Source organism: Sus scrofa, chromosome 1 (assembly GCF_000003025.6).
Source record: "Sus scrofa isolate TJ Tabasco breed Duroc chromosome 1, Sscrofa11.1, whole genome shotgun sequence".
Lineage (NCBI taxonomy): Eukaryota > Metazoa > Chordata > Mammalia > Artiodactyla > Suidae > Sus > Sus scrofa.
In genome coordinates, this window is record NC_010443.5 from 250096416 (window position 1) to 250117031 (window position 20616).

The 20616-nt window shown below is 41.2% G+C and overlaps 1 protein-coding gene and 1 non-coding gene across 3 annotated transcripts in view; both read right to left on the reverse strand.

Moving 5' to 3' along the window:
- The window catches only part of TMEM245 (transmembrane protein 245), a 101464-nt gene that overhangs the window by 16052 nt on the left and 64796 nt on the right, over positions 1-20616 (reverse strand). For both annotated transcript variants that reach the window (XM_021067267.1, XM_005660320.3), the window contains 3 exons: positions 8342-8442; positions 6890-7064; positions 689-883 (listed from right to left, as the gene is read on the reverse strand). In XM_021067267.1, the coding sequence (XP_020922926.1) occupies positions 689-883; positions 6890-7064; positions 8342-8442 (471 nt within the window). The remainder of the gene's footprint in view (positions 1-688; positions 884-6889; positions 7065-8341; positions 8443-20616) is intronic.
- MIR32 (microRNA 32) lies at positions 19489-19558 on the reverse strand. Its single transcript, NR_049170.1, has one exon. It is a non-coding gene; the product is annotated as a microRNA 32 (primary transcript).

The following is a 20616-nucleotide window of genomic DNA, read 5'->3' on the forward strand; positions in this document are numbered from 1 at the left end:
TACAATATTATTTCATACATGGTCCATAATCAATTTCTCTAACTGCTCCAGAAATGTCCTTTTTTTTTTTTTATGGGCTGCTCCTGCAACATACGAAGGTTCCCAGGCTAGGGGTTGAATCAGAGCTATGGCTGCCGGCCTACACCACAGCCACAGCAACACAGGATCAGAGCCGAGCCTGCAACCTACACCACAGCTTACAGCAACGCCAGATCCTTAACCCACTAGGTGAGACCAGGGATCAAACCTGCGTCCTCATGGATACTAGTCAGATTTGTTTCTGCTGAGCCACGGCAGCAACCCCCTAAAAATGTTCTTTATAGACTCTTCCCATCCCCAATCCAAGATCTTATCATGGACTCATGTGCTGCATTTGGTTGTCCTATTTCCTTCAATCCTATTGGGTCTCCTCAATCTAGGATACCATATCCTGAAACAGTCTTTTGTTTATGTTTGGTTTTCTATGACGTTAACAATTCTGGCCCATTTAGTTTTTAAACATTTCTGGTATGTGAAACCCAGAAGTCTGCACACAAATGATTTCTATTTACTTAATGTCTTCTACAATCTTTAGCAGAGGAGGGGATCTAAAACACTCTGTATCCTGATAACTGTACGCAGGTGAAAAATGCAGAGACAGGTTAGTTTACTTTCATACGAGGTTTCTGATCATTCTGCTGTAACTCACCGCTGAGTCTGAGCAGGCCATGGGGTCTGGTTCGGTGTGGGCACTGAATTCGTGGGACTCAGGAGCATGGCACTATAGATATTGGAAGCGACCACAAGTATGCAGAGAAGTATGGGCCCGATGATGGCTCCTTCCAGGCCCAGGTAGTATGCTCCTCCAGCCACTGCCAAACCTGTCAAGTACGGATGGCCACCTCTGGAATGAAGAGCACACAGATTACTCATGGCTTTTAACAAACATAAACCGCGGAGTAACCAGAAACACATTAGTGTTCATTCTCTAATACACCTGCCTTTTGACTGCACTGTCAGCTCTTTACAGATCACCTCAATGTGGATAACTGAATATTAACTGTAATAACATCAAGACCTAAGAACTTTCTTGCCTACATGTGTGACATGTGCCATTTTCTAGGTCCAGCAACCGAAGGAGTGAAGTCAGCAATGTTAACAGGTACTCTGCACCCATCACCAGGCTATCTGAAGTGGGTTAATGGCAGTTTAGGACAGCTTGTATAAGTTACCTGGTAGGTTTACCTCCATCTAGAATAATTAAGTGGGCACAATTAAGCACGTAATTCTAATTATGCTTTTTTAAAATAAAGATGACGACAATACAACGGCCATCCCCATGATTCATAAGTTAGACTTCTGATGACCTCCTAAAATACAGATTTTTTTCTTTTGGCCGCAGCCACGGAATATGGAGGTTCCTGGGCCAGGGACTGAACCTGTACCACAGCAGTGACCAAAGCTGCTGCAGTGACAACACTGGATCCCTAGTCTGGTATGCCAAAAGAGAACTCCCTAAAATACAGATTTTAACACAGGTAGTGATAAAAGGTCTTATGAGGAAAGTATTTATTAAAAAGCCCAAGATTTTTATTTCACAGGAGAATCATAATTGCCCTTCTGCTTATCACAGTATCACTTATATAACCGGAATGAAATAAGACACAGGCATACCTCAGAGATACTGCAGGTTCAGTTCCAGACCACTGTAATAAAGCCAAATATCACAATAAAGTGATATTTCTGATTTCCCAGTGTATATAAATTTATGTTTAGGAGCTACCACTGTGGTGCAACAGGATCAGCAGTGTCTTGGGAGCACGGGAACAAGGGTTCAATTCTCAGCCAGGCACAGTGAGTTAAGGATCCAGCGCTGCTGCAGCTGTGGTTTAGTTTGTGGCTGTGGCTCAGATCTGATTCCTGGCCTGGGAGCTCCAAAAAAAAATTATGTTCACACTATACTGTTAAGCCTTTAAAGTATGTAAAAGCATTATGTCAAAAAATATATATATATACCTTAATTCCTTTTTTTTTTTTTCTTTTCTTTTTAGGGCTGCACCCACAGCATATGGAAGTTCCTAGGCTAGGGGCCGCACTGGAGCTGCAGCTGCTGGCCTACAAAACAGTCACAGCGATGCAGGATCCAAGCTGCATCTGCACCCTATGTCGCAGTTTGCAGCCATACCAGATCCTTAACCAATGCCTGATTCGGCAACCTCCAGGTCCCGGAACAAGGCCAAGGACTGAACCCGAATTCTCCTGGATACTAGTTGGGCTCTTAACCTGCTGAGCCACAAAGAGAACTCTCATGTATGTAACTTAATTCAAACATACTTTATTGGTAAAAAATGCAAACCATCATGTGAACCTTCAGCAAGTCAAAATCTTTTTGCTGGTGAAGAGTCTTATCTTGGTGTTGATGGCTGCTGACTGATGAGGGTGACTGGCTGCTGAAGGCTAGGGTGCCCGTGAAAATTTCTTTTTTTTCTTTTTGGCTGCCCTGCAGCATATGGAGTTCAAGGGCCAGGGATCAGATCCAAGTTGCAGTTGTGACCTAAGCTGAAGCTGTGGCAATGCTGGATCCTTAACCCACTGTGCCGGGCTGGGGATTGAACCTGTGTCCCAGTGCTCCCACTGATCCCACTGCACCACAGCAGGAACTCCAACAATTTCTTAAAATAAGACAACAGGAGTTCCCATTGTGGCTCAGCAGGTTAAGAACCTGACTAGTATCCATGAGGACTCAGGTTCAATCCCTGGTCCTGCTCCGTGGGTTAAAGATCTGGTGTTGCTGTGAGCTATGGTGTAGGCCAGCAGCTGCAGCTCCTAGCCTGGGAACTTTCATATGCTGTGGGTGTGGCATAAAAAAAAAAAAAAGACAACAGTAATGTTTTGCTGTATCTTCACCAGTAGATTCCATTGCAAGAAAACACTACTTTTTTTGTTCATTCCTAAGAAGCAACTCCTTATCCATTAAAGTTTCATCATGAGACTGCAGCAATTCAGTCACATCTTCTAATTCTAGTTCTCTTGTTCTTTCCACCACATCTACAGTTACTTCTACCACTGAAGTCTTTTTTCTTTTTCTTTTTTTTTTTTTTTTTTTGTCTTTTGTCTTTTTTGTTGTTGTTGTTGTTGTTGCTATTTCTTGGGCCGCTCCCACGGCATATGGAGGTTCCCAGGCTAGGGGTTGAATCGGAGCTGTAGCCACCAGCCTACACCAGAGCCACAGCAACGCGGGATTCGAGCCACGTCTGCAACCTACACCACAGCTCACGGCAATGCCGGATCGTTAACCCACTGAGCAAGGGCAGGGATCGAACCCGCAACCTCATGGTTCCTAGTCGGATTCGTTAACCACTGCGCCACGACAGGAACTCCCCCACTGAAGTCTTGAAGCCCTCAGAGTGATCCAAGAAGGTTGGAATCAACTTCTTCCAAACTCCTGTTTAAGTTGACATTGTGACCTCTTCCCATGAATCATGAGTTCTTAATGGCATCTAGAATGGTAAAATCCTTTCCAGAAGGTTTTCAATTGGTTTTGCCCAGATCCATCAGAAGAATCACTACCTATTCACTACCTATAGCAGGTATGGCCTTACAAAATGTATTTTTTACCTAACACTTCGAAGTCAAAATTACTCCTTAATCCACGGGCTGCAGAATGGATGTTGTGTTACAGGCATGAAAACAAGAGGAATCATTGTACATCTCCATCAGAGAGCTTGGATGACCAAGTACACTGTCAATGAGCAGCAGTATTTTGAAAGAATCTTTTCTTTCCTGAGTAGTAGGTCTCAAGAATGGGTTTAAAATATTCAGTAAACCATGCTGTAAACAAATGTGTGTCATCCAGGTTTTCAGCAGAGGCAGAGTATTTAGCTTAATTCTTAAGAGCCCAAAGATTTTAGAACAGTAAATGAGCACTGGCTTCAATTTAAAGTTACTAGCTGCCTTAGCCCCTAAAATTTGAATCAACCTGTCCTTTCAAGATTTGAAGCCAGGCACTGCAAGTCCTAGATGGCACCTCTTGCCTTTCCTAAACAAAAAGGCTGTTTTGTCAACACTGGAAACCTATTTAATGTAGCCGCTTTCACTATTTTCCTAGCTAGATCTTCTGGCTAACTTGCTGCAGCTTCTACACCAGCACTTGCTGCTTCACCTTGCACTTTTACGTTCTCGAGATGGCTTTTTCCCTTAAACCTTATGAACAAAACTCTGCTAGCTTCAAACTTCTTCTGCTGTTTCCTCACCTCTCTCAGCCTTCAAAGGATTGAAAAGAGTTGGGGTCTTGCTCCGGAATAGGCTTTGGCTTAAGGGAATATTGTAGTTGCTTTGATCTTCCATCCACACCACCAAAACCTTCTCCTTATCAGCAAAAAGGCTATTCTGCCTTCTTATCATTGGTGTGTTAGCTGGTATATATAGTACTTTTCACTTCCTTCAAGAACTTTTCCTTTGCATTCACAACTTGGCTAACTGTTTAGCTCAACAGGCCTAGCTTCAAGCCTACCTCAGATTTCAACATGCCTTCTTCATTAAGCTTAATCGTTTCTTCCTTTTGATTTAAGATGAGAGATGTGGGACTCTCCCTTTTATTTCAACACTTAGATGCCACTCCAAGGTTATTAACTGGGCTTATTTCAATACTGTTGTGTCTCAGGGAATAGAGAGACCCAAGGAGAGGGAGAGAGAGAGAGAGAGAAGGCTGGTTGATGGAGCAGTCAGAACACACACAACATTTATCAATTATATTTGCCATCTTATATGGGTGTAGTTCATAGCACCCCGGAACAATTATAATAGTAACATCAAAGAACACTGATCATAGACCACTATAACAAATATAATAAAAAAGTTTGAACTGTTTTGAGAATTACCAAAATGTGACAGAGACACAAACTGAGCAAATGCTGTTAGAAAAATGGCATCAACACACGGCTGTCACAAACCTTCAATTTGTTTAAAAAATAATAATAACAAAATAAAAACCAAAGCAAAATGCAGTATCTGTAAAGCACAATACAGTGAAGTGAGGGAGATAGGCCCTGTAGATTAGAGTAGCACAGCATATGATAATGCTAACATATCACCCTGACATAAGAGGGAATAAAAAATGCCTTGTTTCTAGTTTTTATTTTTTTGTCTTTTTGCCTTTTCTAGGGCTGCTACTGCAGCATATGGAGATTCCCAGGCTAGGGGTCTAATCGGAGCTGTAGTCACTGTCCTACACCAGAGCCACAGCAACTTGGGATCCAAGCCGAGTCTGCCACCTACACCACAGCTCATGGCAATGCCAGATCCTTAATCCACTGAGCGAGGCCAGGGATCGAACCTGAAACCTCATGACTCCTAGTTGGATTCGTTAACCACTGAGCCACGACTGGAACTCCTGTTTCTAGTTTTTAAACATGGATGATGAGAACAATTTCGTGAAGACCAAGTAACTAAGTACCTTGGAAGGATATCCTATACTGTATTAAAATTCAGTACCACTTACGGTGAGCCAGTCTTCAGGAAGCCAATACACTACATTTGTAATGTACCTGTCTTCCTCCTTCCAAAAAAGAGTTTAGGGCAGTCTTCCAAGTTATGCTGTGTAAGTAAGCATTTTTCCTAAATAATATCTTTGAGGAAAAAAATTACCGAAAATGCTTAAAGCTTAAAAAAAAAAAGTACGGGAGGTTTTAAATATAAGCTTAATTTATTAAAAAATTAAATAAAGCCATTTATGTAAAATCTTTAGTTTCCTAATGATGTTGGTTAAATAAGCTGTTATTTCAATATTAAGATAAAACTATATGTAAGTCTTAAAGTCTAGCTAAAAATCTTGACATAAGGTTACAGCAAAGTTTAAAGAAATGAAAACACTTAGCTGTAAATCCTGTAACTACTATTTACTGTTTAAACTTCAATTGTTAAATGTTAGGCACACTCTAAAGTTTTCTTTCTATCTTCAAATTTTAGGCATACAAGGTCCCCTAAGGATGGCTTATGGAGTTCTTTTTGCTCTAGAACTCTGGAACTTTTGAGTAGTTCTGTATCATTTATTTTCTACTTTAACTTGCTACAGAGAAAACAAGGTGCCATACTTCAAATTAACTGAAGGGTCCTTTTCCTGTAAATTTAGATCCTGCCTACCCTTATTGTAATGAGTTCCACTTAAAGAAAATTTCACATATTAACTATTACGATAGTTCCAGCAGGCCATATTCTGAATTTGAACAGCTGGATAAAATTCAATATTTGGTCACATCCTAAGTTCTAATAAGCAACATTAATCGTATTTTTTGAATACGATTTCTAAAAGAGCCATCAAAACCTACCAAAACAGACAGATGTTTATTATATTATATGGTTCGAGTTTGGCTTCTCCTTTAAATTTAACCTGTACTCATCACAGGACTGTCCTGGTGGCCTACAGCTTAATCTGTAGCCATCATAGAACCGTATTATGACATCTTAAGTAAGAAAGCACTGCTTGCTGGATAGAAACTTGATGAGATTTCATTTTACGAGGAAATCCTCAGACATACAACTTAATAATGTCTTTCTCCAAAAGCAAAGGCATTCTGAAAATGACTACTATCTTGTTACTATACGTATAGTAATACTTTTTTCTTAGGTTAAATGGCACTAAACCTAAGGATTCTTTCAACTTTTGTTTTAACCCACGGTCTCATATACTGTAAATAATACTTATGACAAAATAGCACACCTTGCAAACAATATTAATTATAAGTTAAACTCTGATTAAATCTGTGGGATCAGAAAGATCACTTCACTGAAAAATCTTACCACCTGTCCTTTCCCCCCAGGCCCAAAAAAAAAAACCCTTTAAAAAAAAAAGACCACAAAAATTCCTACATATGATTCACCACCAACCTCGGAAGTTCTGTGGAATACTTACCCTGATATATCAGAATAGATGGCAGTATCTACAAAGTATGTTGGCAAGAGATGAAAAACCAACAGTAAGATGGCTTTGCACCCTAAGCCTTGAGTAAGCCACAGGTCTAGAACTGCAGGTACTGCTGCCCAATATGTGCCCAGAAATGGCACTGCTCCAAGGATTGCCGCTAAAGCTAATAAAGGATTAAAAGAAGAAAAGCAACTTAACATCATCATCAAAGCAATAAAACAACAGCAGAATCTAAGCACTAGCTCCAAATACTTAAAAATTTCCACCAAAACAAGTTAAACAAATACAAACTCAAAGATTAGGGGAATAATATGCCCAGTTTAACTGAATTTGCTAGTTGAATGAGGCGAAAGATCTTAAAACTGGATAATGAAAAATCTTTCTAAAGTGTGTGTCTACTTCATAATCTGTTCTTTCTTTTTTTTCTTTTTATGGCCACACCTGTGGAAGTTCCTGGTCCAGGGGTCAAATCGGACCTGCAGCTGCCAGCTATAGCAACACCAGATCAGAACCACATCTGGGACCCACGCAACAACATGGGATACCCACCCCACTGAAAGAGGCCAGGGATCGAACACACAACCTCAGGGACACTAATGTTGGGTTCTTAGCCTGCTGAGCCACAATAGGAATTCCATGTTCTTAGGCAACAAAATTTCAGTGTCTTGCAGTTATTATTCTGAATCAGTGGTTAGTTACTACATATGCAGTTGGCCTCTGTATCCTTGGATGTGGAATCTGCAGATACAAAGGACCAAAGGACTTAAGTATTCACAGATTTTGGTATCCTTAGGGGGTTCTGGAACCATTCTCTCAGGGAACCAAAGGATGACTAAAGAGTCCTAAAATATAACTACCGCCTTACTGGTCAAAAATTTGTACTGAGTTCAGGAGTTCCCTCGGCAGAGGGTTAAGGATCTGGTGTTGCCATAGCTATAGCATAAGTTGCACCTGCAGCTCTGATTCAATCCCTGGCCCAAGAACTTCCATATGCCATAGGTGTGGCCAGTAAAAAAAAAAAAAAAAAAAAAAAAAAAAAAAAAATTTGTACTGAGTCCAAAGCCACATCAGAAATTTGGTTTTTAAATTTCAGATAAGAATATCCATTTTTTACCTTATTTATTTCTAATAAAAATGAAATATTATTATAAAAACAAAAATAACCCTGTTAGTTGAAGGATCTTACTTCCCACTCACCCCTTCCCAGAACAGTAGGTTTAATTAACAAATACTTATGCAGTGCTTCCTATGAGCTGGGTATTGTTTTAGCTACTGGGGATACAGCAATAAACAAACATTACCAATCATATTTCTGCTCCTAACCTGGACTAGATTAGATCGCAAAATTCAGTATTTTAAATTTGAGGAAGATGACAATCTATTGAAAAGGCTTAATATTCCTTAAAAGGAGGACAGTGAAAGTTATGATACAGTTGTTACCTGATGGTATAAAGACAATATTGATGCCAAATATAGTATGAGTCAGCCAGGTGTACAATCCATAGAAGCCAGCCATTTTGAGGGAAGCATCAAACACCCCTCTAGAATGTCCAAAGGAAAAAAAGGAAAGAACATAAATATAGCATCACATTGTTATTCAGGAAAAAAAAAATCAGTATTTCTAGGTTCTGGTGATTTTATTCCAAATCTAATAATAGCTTCAATTTTCCAATGGCCTGAGAATGTTGTTTTCATTTTATAAATATAAAACTCTTACACTGAAAGCTTCAAACAGATTTGCTAAAAGGTTCTTTAAATTTCTCTGATGAAAGATAATTGAAACAAAACTCCTTCAAATACCCTATTAACTGAAATAACCCATTAATTCTTCACTTTTTTTTTTTTTTTTTTTTGTCTTTTGTTGTTGTTGTTGTTGCTATTTCTTGGGCCGCTCCTGCGGCATATGGAGGTTCCCAGGCTAGGGGTCGAATCGGAGCTGTAGCCACCAGCCTACGCCAGAGCCACATCAACGCGGGATCCGAGCCGCGTCTGCAACCTACACCACAGCTCACGGCAACGCCAGATCCTTAACCCACTGAGCAAGGGCAGGGACCGAACCTGCAACCTCATGGTTCCTAGTCGGATTCGTTAACCACTGCGCCACGACGGGAACTCCTAATTCTTCACTTCTGAAGTAGATCGTTCACCACCAAAATAAATAGAAAAGTAAGTGTGAATATCACATTTCTGAGGATGTAGTTAAATTCTGAGACACCCAAGCTGTGGCCAGTCCTCCCTTTTGGGAAGAGCAAGTGAAGGATAATATAACAGTCTTTCTTTTTTCTTTTCTTCTTCTTCTTTTTTTTTTTTGCTTTTTAGGGCTGTACTTGCAGCATATGGGGGTTCCCAGGATAGGGGTCTAATGGGAGCTACAGCTGCCAGCCTACGCCACAGCCACAGCCACGCCAGATCCAAGCCGCGTCTGCGACCTACACCACAGCTCATGGCAACGCCGGATCCTTAACCCACGGAGAGAGTCCAGGGATTGAACCCGCAACCTCACGGTTCCTAGTCGGATTCATTAACCACTGAGCCATGACGGGAACTCCTAACAGTTCTTCTTCTCTTGTTCACAAAATGTTCCCATGTCTCTTCAATCAGGCAACTAAAACTACAAAGTAAGTTCTACAAATGTTATCAAAGTATGCAGGTCACTGGGAGAGAATTTACAAAAAACAAACAAACAGACAAAAACAAAACAAAACTTAACAAACTCCAAAGTAAAATCAGAGAGGAAAATACAAGCAGGGTAAAAACAGACACACATATTCGGTGATTAATAGGAATGAGGCGCAGGAAAATCTCAGGTGCTTCATGTTTGCTTCAGTTGGAAGATTAAGGCGGCACTGTGTAAGGAAGAGAAATAAGGAACTGCTCGGAGAAAACACAAAGGCAGCAAACCTTAAGTTATCCCAAGATATCACAAAATTACAAAAACCAGGAATCTGCAGGGTGCACGGGAGACACATTCACATACTCAGGAGGGAAGGAAAAGCTGTCTGTAATTGAAAAAGCAGAAACCGTGGCAGCAAAAGTGACACTGTACACACAAAAGGACCAAACTTTTCCAAAGCATCCCACAGAGGCGTACAATGAGCGCAAAGTCAAACTCTGGCACCTACTGATTCAGCCATTTCATAGGGTTCTGGGGCATGGATTTGGTGACAAAGTGGCTCCCCAAATCGTGAAACCTTGCCATACTGACCAGAAGCTTTCATTCAAGAACATTTTAAAGATGCCATATGACCTCTGACAATAACAACACAGACTAAAAAGGTATCAAAAAGACAGGACAGAAGAAGACAGACAGCCCACAGGAAATATAAAAGATCTGAACAGTAACTGAACAGAAGACATGAAAGAAAAAGAGAACATAACAGATTCAGTTTTTAAATCTGAGAGAGAAAGAAAGGCAGTGTCTCAAAGTCACCAGGAACCACAGAGTGGGAGAAGACATGGAGGAAAAGGGAGTTTAGTTTGGACAATGTTCTGTCAAAAAAGGATGATAAAATACCCTGGAGGTAGCTGGAAATAAGAGATAAGGCTTAATAGAGAACTTGAGACAAGAGATTGGAGATGCACCCAAAAAGACTAATCATAGGAAGGGGTAAGATATCCCTCGCTGCAAACCTAAAAAAAATGGGCCAATGAGCTACGTCTGCATGAGGGACCTAAGGACAAAGATAAAGCAGCCAAAGAGATAATGAAATCACTTCTCTACTAGGAAGAATCACTAGAGGATACTATTCCCAGAGATCAAGGGAGAAAGAAGCTTTTGAGAATGAGGTAATAACAATATCAAATATCATGAAGGGATTAATGAGAACAAAGGCTAAGAAAAAAAGTACAGAATCGGACTAGAACGGGGAGGGGGCCTGGTGAGAAAAGATATACGTGTGATACTTTGATATACCTTATGGTATTTAAAAATTTTTAAGTCAAAAACAAGTTAACATCCAAGTGCAATGGAACTATCACAACTGAATCACCCTCTAGGTGGCAAGTAAGCAAAGCCCAATTAAAAAAAGGACCACTTGTAGGAAAACAGTCTCCCTTTCTTCTACTGCTGGGAATACTGGCTGTTGGTAATACTCTCAGAAAGGCAAATTTTAAGTAGTTTTGTGCATTCTAAATGCACTATCTATTGTTTGCAGTAACTGCACATTTTCATGCACCCCAATGAGGGAAGACAGGACAATATATTCCCCTCACACTTATTACAATCGGGCACACAGCTTTACAAAAAAACAGAGGAAATACCTAATAATTTACTAAGAACTTTTTTTTTTTTTGTCTTTTTGCTATTTCTTTGGGCCGCTCCCACAGCATGTGGAGGTTCCCAGGCTAGGGGTCGAATCGGAGCTGTAGCCACTGGCCTACACCACAGCCACAGCAACGCAGGATCCGAGCCGCGTCTGCAACCTACACCACAGCTCTCGGCAACGCCGGATCATTAACCCACTGAGCAAGGGCAGGGACCGAACCCGCAACCTCATGGTTCCTAGTCGGATTCGTTAACCACTGCGCCACGACGGGAACTCCTAATTTACTAAGAACTTTTTAACTCCTCAAATTCCTAGCCATTTTTTCCTCTTCTTTTTTTTCTGTATTCAGTTTTACTCAATTGTAACTTACAAACAAAAATTAAAACTCATTAAGTGGATATAATTCAGCAAATTTTGACAAATGCATACAGTTGCACAACTACTACTAGAATCAAAATATAGAACATTTCCATCCTGCCAAAAAGTTTTCTCATGCCCTTTTATAGTGAATCCCTCCCGGAACCTGGTCTCTTACAGCCACTAGATAGGCTTTCCGTTACTACACTGCCTTTTTTAGAAATTCTTATTAACAGAATCGTATGCTACATACCTTTCTTAAAAAACTATGGTAAAATATACATAAAATGAAACTTACAACTTTTTTTTTTTTTTTTTTGCTTTTTAGGGCCGCACCCACAGCATATGGAAGTTCCCAGGCTAGGGGTCAAATAAGAGCTACAGCTGCCAGTCTATGCCAGTCACAGCAATGCCAAATCTGAGCCATGTCTGCGACCTACCCCACAGCCCATGGCAACGTCAGATCCTTAACCCACTGAGCAAGGCCAGAGATCAAACCCATACCCTCATGGATCCTAGTCGGGTTCCTTAACCACTCAGCCACGAAGGAAACTCACCGTTTAACCATTTTTAAGTGGACAGTTCAATAGTCAAGCACATTCCCACTGTCATTACGTAGCTTTTTGTGTTTAGTTTCTTTTACCTACTATAATGCTTTTGAGGTTCATCACTGCTGAGTAGTATCCCATTATAGGGATATTATCAATTTGTTTATCCATTCATCAGTTGATGGGTATTTGGCCTGTTTCCAGTTTGGGGCTATTGTGTAAAATACTACTATGAACATTTAAGCACAAGTTTTGGATATATGCTTTCACTGCTTTGCAGTAAATACTTTGTAGTGAAGATACTGGGTCATATGGTGCCTGTCTAACTTTTTAAGAAACATTAGCAATTGTTTTTCTCTCTCCATTCAGAGAACACCTACAGTCCACGGACATGCAGCCAGAAGTTACCGCCTGCTGCATCACACACCACATCTCCTCAAGGTACAAGGCTTAACTTCACACTTGAGGTATTATGTGGGTGGATGCTGGCAGAAAGAGCAATTCAACTTCTGGAAAACTAAATGACAACACATCTGAAGCCTCTCATAACTAACCTGGCACATAGTAGGTGCTCAATAAACAGTAGCTTCTACCGGTATTACTGTTATCAGATTTCCTGAGATCAGTATACTCGATCAGCACTCAGAGGAGCTTGATGATGATAAAGACTCTAGAAGTTTGTGCCTCAGAGCTTGGTGTATCAGAGTTGAGAAGGTAAGGTCAAGAGAAACTACCACTTGCTGAGGACCCAGATGGCAGTCTGAAAAACGGCCCCACAATAATGTCTGCATCCTAATGCTGTGAATATGTTAACTTAGATGGCAAAAGAGGCCTTGCAGATGTGATTAATGCTGAGATGGGGAAGTTATCCTGGACTACTTACACTGGGAGGCCTAATGTAATCACAAAAGTCTTTATAAGAGGGAGGAGGTGCTAATATTAGAGAATGTGATGGTTAACCAAATTGAATATACTAAAAACCACTGAATTGTACACTTTATGGTGAATTTTATGCATGTGAACTGTATCTCCAAAAAAAAAAAAAAAAAAAAAAAAAAAACCAAACTTAGAAAAAGAGAAAGGCAGTAGAGTCTGAGTAAGGGAAGGAGACAAGAAGCTAGAAGTAGAGTTTCAGAGAGAGGAGTTCCCATCATAGCGCAGTGGTTAACAAATCCAACTAGGAACCGTGAGGTTTCGGGTTCTATCCCTGACCTTGCTCAGTGGGTTAAGGATCCGGCGTTGCCATGAGCTGTGGTGTAGGTTGCAGAAGCGGCTCGGATCCCACATTGCTGTGGCTCTGGCGTAGGCCAGCGGCTACAGCTCCAATTAGACCCCTAGCCTGGGAACTTCCACATGCCGTGGGAGCAGCCCTAGAAAAGGCAAAAAGACCAAAAAAAAAGGTGTGAAGAGAAAGAGAGATTTGAAGATGCAATGCTGGTGGCACTGAAGACAGAGGAAGGGACCATAAGCTGAAGAATGTGGGCAGTCTCTAGAAGCTGGGACGACAAGAAACTGTACTCTCCCCTAAAGCCTTCAGAAAAAATGCAGTCCTACTGATACCTTGATTTTAAGATTTCCAACCGGCAGAGCTGTAAAATAAAAAGTCTGTGTTGTTTAAGCCACTAAGTTCATGGAATATTTGTTATGCAGCAATAGTAAACTTGTACAACCCACCATATGCCAAGCACTGTGTTACTTGTTTTGCATATGTTATTTCACTGATTTCCTTTTGGGTCTCCTCATCCAGGCAGAAAAGAAACTCCTGGTCAGAACCCAGGTTAAATCTGTTAAACTGTAAGTACAGTATGTTTTTTTTGAAAAATGAGAAGAAAAAAAAAGATCAAAATGAAGGTGATATGAACCTGAGCTACCCATAGTTAAAAGGCAAGAAAACCCTTCTGGAAATTGCTGGAGCTATCTATGCTTCCTGGTACACTGACTCCCAATCCAGGAACTCAGCTCACTCAAGGCCAAGATGTTGGGTGAGTATCATTTCTGGTGTCCAGATTTCTGTTACAAATTACTAAGAAATTCTCATGCAGGTCAGTCACGTACTTAACAGCTTTCAACGTCAAGAGACCACCCAAAAGAAGCTTGGGCTATATTACAGCTGCATCTGGTCCTGGACAGGGCCTTGATTCGATCATGGTTATCCTAGCTGACCACTTCCAAGAGGAGAGAGGAGCTCAGTATATCCACTGCAACAAACTGGGGTCTTATACCATTACAGTGAAGTGCTCTGGAAAACAGAGGAAGAACATGAGGACAGTGGGCAGTGTGGGGTGAGAAATGAGACAAGCCATGTATGTGCTCAGAGTGTGTGTATAGAACCTATGGGTCCCACTCTAGCCTTCCATGCTCTGGGTGTGTGGACTGGGAGTTAGTTCTCCAGAGTGACCTGGTACAGAGAGCCAACAATTTTGAGGGTTGTTCTTGCCTCCTCACCTGGAATAACTCAAGCCCTCATTATGTTGACTTTTTTTTTTTTTTTTAACTGAAGCACCCTTCCAGTTTTACAGATTTACTTGATGTCTCACCAGAGGTCTCTTTTCTGGACGAATGAGGGTTCCTAACAGACAATCAATGAAATAACATATGCAAATCACATAATTTGGTGCTGGCACACAGTGACTACTCAGCACATGTTAGGGTAGAGGATAAACTAAAAGGAAGGAGACTGGCCTAGTAGTTAGGAGACTCAGAAACTAAAGGAGTAGCAGTGAGGAGGGAAACAAGAAAATGCAATAAATGAAAGAGAAATGTTAAGGAAGGAGAAATAAAAGCATATGGATTTGGTAGAAATAACAGGACAATGGGAGTCACAAAACCTGAAATAGTTCTGGCTTTGTCACCAGCGGCTTTAGAATTCCAGTCTGTCACTTATTTGCGACCTGATCTTGAACACCATGAAATGTTTCTCAGCCTCACCCTCAATTGTAAAATAGTGATAATGGCATTCACCTCATAGTGTTATTATGAAGATTAATAATGCAGTTAGGGAGTTCCTCTGTGGCTCAGCAGGTTAAGGACCTGGCGTTGTTACTGCTGTAGCATGGGTTGTTGCTGTGCTAAGGGTTTGATCCCTGCCCCAAAACTTCCATAGGCCACAGGAACAGCCAAAAAGAAAAACAACAATAACAATAATGCAATTAAAGTGCTAGGCTTGGAGAGTTCCCATCGTGGCACAGGAGAAACGAATCCCATTGGGAACCATGGGGTTGCAGGTTTGACCCCTGGCCTTGCTCAGTGGGTTAAGGATCCAACGTTGCCATGAGCTGTGGTGTAGGTCGCAGATGCAGCTTGGATATGGTGTTGCTGTGGCTCTGGCATAGGCTGGCAGCTGTAGCTCCGATAACACCCCTAGCCTCGGATGCGGCCCTAAAAATCAGAAAACAAAAACAAAAACAAAAATGCTAGTCTTGGAGTTCCTGTTGTGGTTCAGCGATAATGAACCTGACTAGTATCCATAAGGATGTGGCTCTGATCCCTGGCCTCACTCAGTGTATTAGAGATCTGGCATTACCGTGAGCTGTCGTGTAGGTCACGTATGCAGCTTGGATCTCACGTTGCTGTGGCTGTGGTGCAGGCCAGCAGCTATAGCGCCAATTAGACCCCTGGCCTGGGACATTCCATATGCTATGGGTGGGGGCCCTAAAAATAAAATAAAACAAAATAAAATAAAATAATAAAATGCTAGGCTTAGTGCCTGCTGCACAATAATCACTTAGGTTGGTGTTATTATAATTGTATCATTACCAATTAGTATTGTAGTAAGGCTAAAAATAATGCACACAGTACATTTCTCTTTTCTCCCTCAGTTCTAGGGAGTATAATTTGCTTTGTGCCAAAGTAGTACAGGGTATGGCAATGCTAAGAGTGCAAGTAACATGTCACAACGTGTTGCGTTATTTTAAATTGAAGGTACTGATTAAGCTGTATGAGCAATAAAATCCCCAAATCTGACTATATAATCACTTACCTCTCAGGTAATTCGAGATTGCTAGGAATAAGTCACTCTCACGATGAAATAAAACTCTTTCTGGCACATAACTAATGTCATGGAGAACAGGTCCGTTACCAGAAATCAAGTTTAATCAGTGTAAGAATATTCCTTACAATCAGACCAATGAAAGATCATTCTCTCATTTCAGTCACTCATTGATATCAGCCCACTGATCAACATTTTCTGGATACTTAGATTCAGTGAGCATTATTCCTGTCTTGCTATCAAAGAAAGACATTACAATATACTTCATCAAATTCCTTGCGAAAAATCACAAAAGCTCTGACTTGAGCCATTTTCTAAGGGTGGATGTGCATGACCTGTGCTGGGTGCCACCAGAAATTACCCTTCCCTTTATAAGGGATCACAGCCCTATGATCCAGCACCTATTGTAGAAATTTACAGACAACCTGTACCAAGGTCACCATCTGGCATGCATATAACATAGTTTTCCTCCACTCTCCACTGCAATCCTCTCCTCTCAGTGGAAGACTATTTGCCTGTGCTGCCTTCTAGGACCTCTCTTTCCAGTGACTCTTTAAAGGTGATTGACTGGTTCTCCATCTCCATCTCCAACTCCATCTCCAGGCCTTTGCAGCACTCAGCAATGGAAGAGAATCAAATCCAGGAGACTCAGGAGGAGCTTCTCTTCCCCCTCTCTTGGTAGCTCAGTCTGGCTCTGAGTGGATGCCACCAGCAGAGCCCCTGGTTCTTCCCAGTTCTAACAGGTCCTCACTGAGAGACCTTCCACTGCCAGAATCTCACAGACATTTCCCTGTCCCATGCCACATGCGACGGGGTGGCGTCCCCTCTTCTGGAAGGCAGGCCTTAGGGCATCCCATCTGGTTAGGTCTCGCCTAAGCATACCTGTCTGTGAAAAAAGTTCCAAGTTCATACACAATCAGCTTTTCGTCCAGGTTTTTCCCTAATAAGCACTTGCATAATGATTCCTTAGGGCACTTAAAGGTGTGAGTGGCCAAGCCTCCTTTACAGAACTATGTATCTAACTCCTAGAGGCTTGAATTGAGTGCAAATGACTCATCAGGATTGTAACTGTTAACCAGCTCTCTGTCTTTATAAACGCTAAGATGAAACTTACTTTTTTCAAAAGTTTTCTAATTTTTTACTTCAGCTATTACCCCCTCTCATTTCTGACCAAAAAAAAGTGTTCATGTTACTTTTTTTTAAATTTTGTGGTCTTTTATTTTAGGGCCACATTCGTGGCCTACGGAGGTTCCCAGGCTAGGGGTCGAATCTGAGCTGTAGCCGATGGCCTACGTACGCCACAGCAATGCCATGCTACTCATGTTACTTTTCTAAACTGAGTGAGAGAGAACCAGCCAGACCACTCAGGATTTGATAGATGACGTGCTTTAATGGAGTGAGATTTGAAGCAAGGAGGCAGGTGGAGAGAATGAAAAACCAGTCAAAAAGCTCTGTGCAGGAGTTCCCATCATGGCTCAGCAGTAACGAATCCGACTAATATCCATGAGGACGAAGGTTTGATCCCTGGCTTGGCTCAGTGGGTTACGGATCTGGCATTGCCATGAGCTGTGGAGTAGGTCACAGATGTGGTTCAGCTCGAGTTGCTGTGACTGTGACAGGCTGGCAGCTACAGCTCCAATGGAGACCCCTAGCCTGGGAACCTCCATATGCCACACTTAAGGCCCTAAAAAGACAAATAAATAAATTAATAAAAAGAAATGAAGGAAACTCTGTTCCCTCAGGTATGTAGGGCCCTAGACTACTCACAAGTAGGAAGCACAATCTAAGGAAAGAGGAAAGAAAAAAAAGCAGAGTCAAAAGCCTACAACCAAATTCTGCCCACTCCCAACATTTCCTTACACCGGTTCCGCCCACTTTTCTTTCTAAAGGTCAGATAGGAAGATATTAGACTATCATTCCCCTAGGGGACAACACGATTATCTACTGACACAGAACAGCAGCAGTCTGCCCTCTGTGTGACACGCTGTACCTCAAGTAGAAGGTAAGCCAGGGCAGAGGGCAGCCATCTCCAGAGACACAGCATATAAAATAAAATCGGGAAAAGGATCCGCCAGCTCCCTTCATTACTACTACCTAACCTCTCTCCAGAAGCTACAGCTCCCTCCCTTTCCCGATTCACCAGCCACCCCAGAGACCCAGCCCCACAGTGAAATGTGCAGAAACCTGGTTGACACTGGGTTTCCCGTTGCAGAGGGGAATGGTCACCACGTGCACACAGACCTACATGCTGCTGAGGGGCTCAGGAGGAGCTGCTTCCACGGAAGCCTTCCGCCCCCGCTGGAAATAACAGTGAGTCACACACACAAGCATACATGACAGTAGCATCACATCAAATCATGGGGAGTCCTTGGCAGTAGTTTTATATAATTAATAATGGATTTCTGTCTTTGACAATGTCTACGTTCATGGATACATACTCTAGTGCTAACTAAAAAAATCAACAAGAGGTTGTTTCAATTACATAGGCAAGAGCAAACATGTATATCTCAACACTAGTTCTATTATAAGCCTATTAAAATGAATTTAACAATTTTTAAAGCACCACAACAAGAAACTAAATACAAGGCAAAGTTTTTAAAGGTCATTTCCCTTGAAAACTTGAGGCAAAAGTTTAGACCGATCTTTAATCAAGTAGGTGAAAAAGGCATTACATTTAATGACTTAGTTATTTCTGAATAACTCTAGCTAATTTTCCCAAATATGCTTAAGAGATTATGCCTCTCTAGTCCAGTGCTGAGAAGGATCTCTTCAAATAAATGAAAATATATTTTCTTATACCTTTAAACTCTTTCTTATACATTTTAATTTAAACAAAACTTTTATATACTTAAATCCACAAGAATTTCTTTCCAATGATTATTTAATTTACTCAAAGTAAAAACTGGTAATACTGATTCACTAAATAATCGATGTTGATTTACTTTTTTTTTTTTAAACCATCATTTTATTTATTTATTATTTATGGTTTTTTGTCTTTTTGCCTTTTCTAGGGCCGCTTCCCGTGGCATATGGAGGTTCCCAGGCTAGGGGTCTAATCAGAGCTGTAGCTGCCAGCCTATGCCAGAGCCACAGCAACACGGGATCCGAGCTGCGTCTGCAACCCACACCACAGCTCACGGCAACGCCGGATCGTTAACCCACTGAGCAAGGGCAGGCATCGAACCTGCAACCTCATGGTTCCTAGTCAGATTTGTTAACCACTGCACCACGACGGGAACTCCTGATTTACTTTTTTAAACTTAAATACTTTTAATTCTGCAAAACTGGGGGTAGTGATGGGAAGCAAATTCATTTTCCACATGAAAATCTCAGGGTACATACTCCCATCTAATTCACCAGGACTCCCTCCGGCCCTGAAAAGCTGTAATCCCACAAGCAAGAGCCATACCCGTGTGCATGCACTCATGTGAAAATATCACACACACTAAATTGCACTGAGGCCGTGACAACATGCAACTTAGTAATGTGCAATATCTCCACCAGAGCAAGCAGGATGGAGCATCGGGGAAGAAGGGTGTGATGCAAACATTCAGGACACAACATGCTCTAAGTGGAGGAAAATGCTTTGGAAGTAAGGGATGCATGCCACTAACTCAAAAAATCATGAAATGAAAACCCAGTCACAAATGTATTCAATTTAGAAGAATACTTATTCAGAGTGGAGAAAAATAACTAAGGTTCAGGATTCAATGAGACAGTGATTATCAAGCAGCCACATACTTCAGAAGGCAAAGCTTGAAAAACAAAGACATTTTTCCTTTTTATTGTCACTCCCACAGCTTATGGATGTTCCAGGGCCAGGGAACAAATCCAAACTGCAGCAACTGCAATGCCAGATCCTTTAACCCACTGCACTGGGCAGAGGACGGAACCTGCATCTCCACTGCAACCTGAACCGCTGCAGTCGGATTCTTAACCCATTGTGCCACAGCAGGAATTCCCCAAGACACTTTCACTGTCTGGACATGCAGTTAACTCCCAATTTCAATTCCACTTTTAACTTATTACTGGATCATATAAAATGTATTTAATAATTCCCACTTATCTGCAACATTGATGGCAACTAAGACTGAGGCCTATAAAACCTGCTATCACTGATAATTTATAGACTAACCTACACTCTCAGGACATTATAATTGTATATTCATAATCATTTGCATAGTATTTTTCCTCTTAAAATCTTTTTCCATGAAGAAACATATTCTATCTTGAATGCAATCCTAAGAATGAAAACCTTGTCAGGAGCTTGTAAAACCAGAACTCGCTATTTATCTTACGTATATGAGAAAGTATTTCAGAGGCATCTATGTAAACAAACTGTGTATTCTAAATCTTGAATTTGACCCAATAAAGAAATAAAAAGCACTCAGACTGCAAAAGATCATCCTGAATTACAATTTATAACTTATATAACTTGATACAGTGGTAGTTAGAAAAATGGCCCAGACTATAACAAGCTACCTTGTCTGTGTCATATTTTTCAGATTCACAAAAATCTACCAACTTTGAAAATGATTAGGATTACATTTACGGTAC